The 8,732-nt window shown below is 42.9% G+C and overlaps 1 protein-coding gene across 1 annotated transcript in view; it reads left to right on the forward strand.

Annotated features, from left to right (window-relative positions):
* Nucleotides 1–84: 84 nt before the first annotated feature.
* selenbp1 (selenium binding protein 1) overlaps nucleotides 85–8,732 on the forward strand; it is an 18,145-nt gene continuing 9,497 nt past the window's right edge. Inside the window, exons 1-3 of the mRNA XM_023330736.1 lie at nucleotides 85–168; nucleotides 772–825; nucleotides 1,001–1,113. Coding sequence (XP_023186504.1) covers nucleotides 165–168; nucleotides 772–825; nucleotides 1,001–1,113 — 171 coding nt within the window. The 5' untranslated portion in view covers nucleotides 85–164. The remainder of the gene's footprint in view (nucleotides 169–771; nucleotides 826–1,000; nucleotides 1,114–8,732) is intronic.

Consider the following 8,732-nt stretch of genomic DNA (forward strand, 5'->3'; position numbering starts at 1 on the left):
TCCCCTGTCGGCCTGCGGGGGGCGTGTTGTTCCGGCAGCCGGAGGGTTAACGCCCCTCTTCTCTGATTGGCTGCTTCCTGCTAGCGGCGGCCCCGCCCACTGGCTCCACAGCGGACCCAGACTCTGCAGAGTCCAGCAGACGGGTCAGAACCAGGAGATCCAACATGGGTGAGTTGGGTTCAGCATGCTGCTCTCTGATTGGCTGCTGCTGTTAACGACAAATATCTGATCAATAATCAATAATCGTCCTGCTGTAAAACATCAGCTTGCCTCCTTCGAGGAAGCTGGGAAATTTCAGCTTTAGGCTACCGGGAGGGTTCACATTCCTGGTTCTGGTTCTGGTCCGGTTCTGTGTATGTGCCTGTAGGGGTGTGTATGCGTGTGTGTGTGGGTGTGTGTGTGTGTTCTCCAGCCAGAGCCAGGGAATCTGGACCTTGGTAGTTTTCCATGAAGAAAAGCCAGGATGTGTGTTTATGGGGGAAGTTGTGTGTGTGTGTGTGTGTGAGTGTGTGTGTGTGTGTGTGTGTGTGTTGTGTGTGTGAGTGTTATATAACCGTCTTTGTGAGAGTCGGCTGAGTCCTGAAGGAGCCGGTTCTGTTCAGATTCTGACTCGGTTTGTTCTGTCTGAGCATGCTCAGTAGAGGCCTCTACTGAGCATGCTCAGTAGGGTTCAGGTTAGTCGTTGACCTTAACCCAGTAGAGGCCTGTGCTGCAGCGTCTGCAGCCTCTACTGATTCTGTTTATGACTCCGGATCCGTTCGTGTTTTCCAGCCGAGTGTTCAGGATGTGGACCCGGATACCGCAGCCCGCTGGACGCCATGAAGGGTGAGTGGAGGTCTGGACCGGGTCAGAACCAGGCCAGCTCTCTGGTTCTGGTTCTGGAAGTCCAAACAAAAAACCCCCCAGTAAAAACAGTTGAACCAGAAACTTCATAAAAGTTCAACAGGAAAAACAACTGTCCTGGTTCCGGTCCAGTCAGAGGTTCTGGTTCTGCCTGCAGGACCCCGTGAGCGGATCGTCTACCTGCCCTGTATCTACCGCAGCACCGCGGTCCAGAAGCCCGACTACCTGGCCACGGTGGACATCGACCCCGAGTCGCCCACGTACTGCCAGGTAGAACCCAACCAGAACCACGACCCGGTTCTGCTGGACTCATCTGTCTTCTGTCCTTCTAACTGATTCTGTTTTCCTCTCAGAACTCGTCTGGATCAACCTCAGAACCTCAGCCCAGCTCTACTCCAGGTTCTGTTGGTTCTGTTTGGTTTTGTTGATTCTGTTTGGTTCTGTTGGTTCTGTTGGTTCTGTTTGGTTCTGTTGGTTTTGTAGTTCTGTTGGTTCTGTTTGGTTCTGTTGGTTCTGTTTGGTTCTGTTGGTTTTGTAGTTCTGTTGGTTCTGTTGGTTCTGTTGGTTCTGTTTGGTTCTGTTGGTTTTGTAGTTCTGTTTGTTCTGTTGGTTCTGTTGGTTCTGTTGGTTCTGTTGGTTCTGTTGGTTCTGTTGGTTCTGTTGTTCTGTTGGTTCTGTTTGGTTCTGTTGGTTCTGTTGGTTGGTTTCTGTTGGTTCTGTTTGTTCTGTTGGTTTTGTAGTTCTGTTGGTTCTGTTGGTTCTGTTGGTTCTGTTTGGTTCTGTTGGTTTTGTAGTTCTGTTTGTTCTGTTGGTTCTGTTGGTTCTGTTTGGTTCTGTTGGTTCTGTTGGTTCTGTTTGGTTCTGTTGGTTCTGTTGGTTCTGTTTGGTTCTGTTGGTTCTGTTTGGTTCTGTTGGTTCTGTTGGTTCTGTTTGGTTCTGTTGGTTCTGTTGGTTCTGTTTGGTTCTGTTTGGTTCTGTTGGTTCTGTTGGTACTGTTTGGTTCTGTTTGGTTCTGTTGGTTCCGTTGGTTCTGTTTGGTTCTGTTGGTACTGTTTGGTTCTGTTTGGTTCTGTTGGTTCTGTTGGTTCTGTTGGTACTGTTTGGTTCTGTTGGTTCTGTTTGGTTCTGTTTGGTTCTGTTGGTTCTGTTGGTTCTGTTTGGTTCTGTTTGGTTCTGTTGGTTTTGTAGTTCTGTTGGTTCTGTTTGGTTCTGTTGGTTCTGTTTGGTTCTGTTGGTTATGTTGGTTCTGTTGGTTCTGTTTGGTTCTGTTGGTTCTGTTGGTTCGTTGGTTCTGTTTGGTTCTGTTGGTTCTGTTGGTTCTGTTTGGTTCTGTTGGTTTGTTTGGTTCTGTTTGGTTCTGTTGGTTCTGTTTGGTTCTGTTGGTTCTGTTTGGTTCTGTTGGTTCTGTTGGTTTTGTAGTTCTGTTGGTTCTGTTTGGTTCTGTTGGTTCTGTTTGGTTCTGTTGGTTCTGTTTGGTTCTGTTGGTTCTGTTGGTTTGTTGGTTCTGTTGGTTCTGTTTGGTTCTGTTGGTTCTGTTGGTTCTGTTGGTTCTGTTTGGTTCTGTTGGTTCTGTTTGGTTCTGTTGGTTCTGTTTTGGTTCTGTTGGTTCTGTTGGTTTCTGTTTGGTTCTGTTGTTTTGTTTGGTTCTGTTGGTTCTGTTGGTTCTGTTGGTTTTGTAGTTTGTTGGTTCTGTTTGGTTCTGTTGGTTCTGTTGGTTCTGTTTGGTTCTGTTTGGTTCTGTTGGTTTTGTAGTTCTGTTGGTTCTGTTTGGTTCTGTTTGGTTCTGTTGGTTCTGTTGGTTTTGTAGTTCTGTTGATTCTGTTTGGTTCTGTTTGGTTCTGTTGGTTCTGTTGGTTCTGTTTGGTTCTGTTGGTTTTGTAGTTCTGTTGGTTCTGTTTGGTTCTGTTGGTTCTGTTTGGTTCTGTTGGTTCTGTTGGTTCTGTTTGGTTCTGTTGGTTCTGTTGGTTCTGTTTGGTTCTGTTGGTTCTGTTTGGTTCTGTTGGTTCTGTTGGTTCTGTTTGGTTCTGTTGGTTCTGTTGGTTATGTTGGTTCTGTTTGGTTCTGTTGGTTCTGTTGGTTCTGTTTGGTTCTGTTGGTTCTGTTTGGTTCTGTTTGGTTCTGTGGTTTTGTAGTTCTGTTGGTCTGTTGGTTCTGTTTGGTTCTGTTGGTTCTGTTGGTTCTGTTTGGTCTGTTGGTTCTGTTTGGTTCTGTTGGTTCTGTTGGTTCTGTTTGGTTGTTGGTTTCTGTGGTTTTGTAGTTCTGTTGGTTCTGTTTGTCTGTTTGGTTTGTTGGTTCTGTTTGGTTCTGTTGGTTCTGTTTGGTTCTGTTGGTTGTTGGTTCTGTTTGGTCTGTTGTGTTCTGTTGGTTCTGTTGGTTTGTTTGTTGGTTCTGTTGGTTTTGTAGTTCTGTTGGTTCTGTTGGTTCGTTGGTTCTGTGGTTCTGTTTGGTTCTGTTGGTTCTGGGTTCTGTTGGTTTTGTAGTTCTGTTGGTTCTGTTGGTTTGTTTGGTTCTGTTTGGCTGTGGTTCTGTTGGTTCTGTTGGTTCTGTTTGGTTCTGTTGGTTCTGTTGGTTCTGTTTGGTTCTGTTGGTTCTGTTTGGTTCTGTTGGTTCTGTTTGGTTCTGTTGGTTCTGTTTGGTTCTGTTGTTTCTGTTTGGTTCTGTTGGTTCTGTTTGGTTCTGTTGGTTCTGTTTGGTTCTGTTTGGTTTGTTGGTTTGTTTGGTTCTGTTGGTTCTGTTTGGTTCTGTTTGGTTCTGTTGGTTCTGTTTGGTTCTGTTTGGTTCTGTTGGTTCTGTTTGGTTCTGTTGGTTCTGTTTGGTTCTGTTGGTTCTGTTTGGTTCTGTTGGTTTTGTAGTTCTGTTGGTTCTGTTTGGTTCTGTTGGTTCTGTTTGTTTCTGTTGGTTCTGTTGGTTCTTTGGTTCTGTTTGGTTCTGTTTGGTTTGTTGGTTTTGTAGTTCTGTTGGTTCTGTTGGTTCTGTTTGGTTCTGTTGGTTCTGTTGGTTCTGTTTGGTTCTGGGTTCTGTTTGGTTCTGTTGGTTCTGTTGGTTCTGTTTGGTTCTGTTTGGTTCTGTTGGTTTTGTAGTTCTGTTGGTTCTGTTTGGTTCTGTTTGGTTCTGTTGGTTCTGTTGGTTCTGTTTGGTTCTGTTGGTTTTGTAGTTCTGTTGGTTCTGTTTGGTTCTGTTGGTTCTGTTTGGTTCTGTTTGGTTCTGTTGGTTCTGTTGGTTCTGTTTGGTTCTGTTGGTTCTGTTGGTTCTGTTGGTTCTGTTTGGTTCTGTTGGTTCTGTTTGGTTCTGTTGGTTCTGTTTGGTTCTGTTGGTTCTGTTGGTTCTGTTTGGTTCTGTTGGTTCTGTTTGGTTCTGTTGGTTTTGTAGTTCTGTTGGTTCTGTTGGTTCTGTTGGTTCTGTTGGTTCTGTTTGGTTTGTTGGTTTGTTGGTTCTGTTTGGTTCTGTTGGTTCTGTTTGGTTCTGTTGGTTTCTGTTGGTTCTGTTTGGTTCTGTTGGTTCTGTTGGTTCTGTTGGTTTGTTTGGTTCTGTTGTTTCTGTTTGGTTTTGTAGTTCTGTTGGTTCTTTGTTGGTTCTGTGGTTTGTTTGGTTCTGTTTGGTTCTGTTTGGTTCTGTTGGTTCTTTGGTTGTTTGGTTCTGTTGGTTCTTTTGGTTCTGTTGGTTCGTTGGTTCTGTTTGGTTCTGTTGGTTTGTTTGGTTCTGTTGGTTTTGTAGTTCTGTTGGTTCTGTTGGTTCTGTTTGGTTCTGTTGGTTCTGTTGGTTCTGTTTGGTTCTGTTGGTTCTGTTTGGTTCTGTTGGTTCTGTTGGTTCTTTTTGGTTCTGTTTGGTTCTGTTGGTTTTGTAGTTCTGTTGGTTTGTTTGGTTCTGTTTGGTTCTGTTGGTTTGTTGGTTCTGTTTGGTTCTGTTGGTTTGTAGTTCTGTGGTTCTGTTTGGTTCTGTTGGTTCTGTTTGGTTCTGTTGGTTCTGTTGGTTCTGTTTGGTTCTGTTGGTTCTGTTGGTTCTGTTTGGTTTGTTGGTTCTGTTTGGTTCTGTGGTTCTGTTTGGTTCTGTTGGTTTCTGTTTGGTCTGTTGTTTCTGTTTGGTTCGTTGTTTGTTGGTTCTGTTGGTTCTGTTTGGTTCTGTTTGGTTCTGTTGGTTCTGTTTGGTTCTGTTGGTTCTGTTGGTTCGTTGGTTCTGTTTGGTTCTGTTGGTTCTGTTTGGTTCTGTTGGTTCTATTTGGTTCTGTTTGGTTCTGTTGGTTTTGTAGTTCTGTTGGTTCTGTTGGTCTGTTTGGTTTGTTGGTTTCTGTTGGTTTGTTTGGTTCTGTTGGTTCTGTTTGGTTCTGTTGGTTCTGTTTGGTTCTGTTTGGTTCTGTTGGTTTTGTAGTTTGTTGGTTATGTTGGTTCTGTTTGGTTCTGTGGTTCTGTTGGTTCTGTTTGGTTCTGTTGGTTTTGTAGTTCTGTTGTTGTTCTGTTTGTTTGTTGGTTCTGTTTGGTTCGTTGGTTCTTTTGGTTCTGTTTGGTTCTGTTTGGTTCTGTTGTTCGTTTTGGTTCTGTGTTTTTCTGTTTGGTTCTGTTGGTTTCTGTTGGTTCTGTTTGGTTCTGTTTGGTTCTGTTGGTTTGTAGTTCTGTTGGTTCTGTTTGTTCTGTTGGTTCTGTTTGGTTCTGTTGGTTCTGTTGGTTCTGTTTGGTTGTTGGTTTGTTTGGTTATTTGGTTTGTTTGGTTCTGTTGGTTCTGTTGGTTTGTTTGGTTCTGTTGGTTTGTTGGTTATTGTTTGGTTCTGTTTGGTTCTGTTGGTTTTTGTGTTCTGTTGGTTCTGTTGTTCTTTGGTTTGTTGGTTGTTGGTTCTGTTTGGTTCTGTTGGTTCGTTTGGTTCTGTTGGTTCTGTTGGTTCTGTTTGGTTCTGTTGGTTCTGTTGGTTTTGTAGTTCTGTTGGTTCTGTTGGTTTGTTTGGTTATGTTTGGTTATGTTGGTCTGTTTGGTTCTGTTGGTTCTTTTGGTCTTTTGGTTCTGTTGGTTCTGTTTGGTTCTGTTGGTTCTGTTGGTTCTGTTTGGTTCTGTTGGTTCTGTTGGTTCTCTTTTGTGTTTGGTTTGTTTGGTTCTGTTGGTTTTGTAGTTCTGTTGGTTCTGTTGGTTCTGTTTGGTTCTGTTGGTTCTGTTTGGTTCTGTTGGTTCTGTTGGTTCTGTTTGGTTCTGTTTGGTTCTGTTGGTTTTGTAGTTCTGTTGGTTCTGTTTGGTTCTGTTGGTTCTGTTGGTTTTGTAGTTCTGTTGATTCTGTTTGGTTCTGTTTGGTTCTGTTGGTTCTGTTTGGTTCTGTTGGTTCTGTTTGGTTCTGTTGGTTCTGTTTGGTTCTGTTTGGTTCTGTTGGTTCTGTTTGGTTCTGTTGTTTCTGTTTGGTTCTGTTGGTTCTGTTGGTTCTGTTTGGTTCTGTTGGTTTTGTAGTTCTGTTGGTTCTGTTTGGTTCTGTTGGTTCTGTTTGGTTCTGTTGGTTCTGTTTGGTTCTGTTGGTTTTGTAGTTCTGTTGGTTCTGTTTGGTTCTGTTGGTTCTGTTTGGTTCTGTTGGTTCTGTTGGTTCTGTTTGGTTCTGTTGGTTCTGTTTGGTTCTGTTTGGTTCTGTTGGTTTTGTAGTTCTGTTGGTTCTGTTGGTTCTGTTTGGTTCTGTTGGTTCTGTTGGTTCTGTTTGGTTCTGTTGGTTCTGTTTGGTTCTGTTGGTTCTGTTGGTTCTGTTTGGTTCTGTTTGGTTCTGTTGGTTTTGTAGTTCTGTTGGTTCTGTTTGGTTCTGTTTGGTTCTGTTGGTTCTGTTGGTTCTGTTTGGTTCTGTTGGTTTTGTAGTTCCGTTGGTTCTGTTTGGTTCTGTTGGTTCTGTTTGGTTCTGTTTGGTTCTGTTGGTTCTGTTTGGTTCTGTTTGGTTCTGTTGGTTCTGTTTGGTTCTGTTGGTTCTGTTTGGTTCTGTTGGTTCTGTTGGTTCTGTTTGGTTCTGTTTGGTTCTGTTGGTTTTGTAGTTCTGTTGGTTCTGTTTGGTTCTGTTGGTTCTGTTGGTTCTGTTTGGTTCTGTTGGTTCTGTTTGGTTCTGTTGGTTCTGTTGGTTCTGTTTGGTTCTGTTGGTTCTGTTTGGTTCTGTTTGGTTCTGTTGGTTTTGTAGTTCTGTTGGTTCTGTTGGTTCTGTTTGGTTCTGTTGGTTCTGTTTGGTTCTGTTGGTTCTGTTGGTTCTGTTTGGTTCTGTTGGTTCTGTTTGGTTCTGTTGGTTCTGTTGGTTCTGTTGGTTCTGTTTGGTTCTGTTGGTTCTGTTGGTTCTGTTTGGTTCTGTTGGTTCTGTTGGTTCTGTTTGGTTCTGTTTGGTTCTGTTGGTTTTGTAGTTCTGTTGGTTCTGTTGGTTCTGTTTGGTTCTGTTGGTTCTGTTTGGTTCTGTTTTGGTTCTGTTGGTTCTGTTTGGTTCTGTTGGTTCTGTTGGTTCTGTTTGGTTCTGTTGGTTTTGTAGTTCCGTTGGTTCTGTTTGGTTCTGTTGGTTCTGTTTGGTTCTGTTTGGTTCTGTTGGTTCTGTTTGGTTCTGTTTGGTTCTGTTGGTTCTGTTTGGTTCTGTTGGTTCTGTTTGGTTCTGTTGGTTCTGTTGGTTCTGTTTGGTTCTGTTTGGTTCTGTTGGTTTTGTAGTTCTGTTGGTTCTGTTTGGTTCTGTTGGTTCTGTTGGTTCTGTTTTGGTTCTGTTGGTTCTGTTTGGTTCTGTTGGTTCTGTTTGGTTCTGGGTTCTGTTTGGTTCTGTTTGGTTCTGTTGGTTTTGTAGTTCTGTTGGTTCTGTTGGTTCTGTTTGGTTCTGTTGGTTCTGTTTGGTTCTGTTGGTTCTGTTGGTTCTGTTTGGTTCTGTTGGTTCTGTTGGTTCTGTTTGGTTCTGTTGGTTCTGTTTGGTTCTGTTGGTTCTGTTTGGTTCTGTTGGTTCTGTTGGTTCTGTTTGGTTCTGTTGGTTCTGTTGGTTCTGTTTGGTTCTGTTTGGTTCTGTTGGTTTTGTAGTTCTGTTGGTTCTGTTTGGTTCTGTTGGTTTTGTAGTTCTGTTGGTTCTGTTTGGTTCTGTTGGTTCTGTTTGGTTCTGTTGGTTCTGTTGGTTCTGTTTGGTTCTGTTGGTTCTGTTTGGTTCTGTTTGGTTCTGTTGGTTTTGTAGTTCTGTTGGTTCTGTTGGTTCTGTTTGGTTCTGTTGGTTCTGTTGGTTCTGTTTGGTTCTGTTGGTTCTGTTTGGTTCTGTTGGTTCTGTTGGTTCTGTTTGGTTCTGTTGGTTTTGTAGTTCTGTTGGTTCTGTTTGGTTCTGTTTGGTTCTGTTGGTTCTGTTGGTTCTGTTTGGTTCTGTTGGTTTTGTAGTTCCGTTGGCTGTTTGGTTCTGTTGGTTCTGTTTGGTTTCTGTTTGGTTCTGTTGGTTCTGTTTGGTTCTGTTTGGTTCTGTTGGTTCTGTTTGGTTCTGTTGGTTCTGTTTGGTTCTGTTGGTTCTGTTTGGTTCTGTTGGTTTTGTAGTTCTGTTGGTTCTGTTTGGTTCTGTTGGTTCTGTTGGTTCTGTTTGGTTCTGTTGGTTCTGTTTGGTTCTGTTGGTTCTGTTTGGTTCTGTTGGTTCTGTTGGTTCTGTTTGGTTCTGTTGGTTCTGTTTGGTTCTGTTTGGTTCTGTTGGTTTTGTAGTTCTGTTGGTTCTGTTGGTTCTGTTTGGTTCTGTTGGTTCTGTTTGGTTCTGTTGGTTCTGTTGGTTCTGTTTGGTTCTGTTGGTTCTGTTGGTTCTGTTTGGTTCTGTTTGGTTCTGTTGGTTCTGTTTGGTTCTGTTGGTTCTGTTTGGTTCTGTTGGTTCTGTTTGGTTCTGTTTGGTTCTGTTGGTTCTGTTTGGTTCTGTTGGTTCTGTTGGTTCTGTTTGGTTCTGTTGGTTCTGTTTGGTTCTGTTTGGT

This window comes from Xiphophorus maculatus, chromosome 3 (genome assembly GCF_002775205.1).
Source record: "Xiphophorus maculatus strain JP 163 A chromosome 3, X_maculatus-5.0-male, whole genome shotgun sequence".
NCBI lineage: Eukaryota > Metazoa > Chordata > Actinopteri > Cyprinodontiformes > Poeciliidae > Xiphophorus > Xiphophorus maculatus.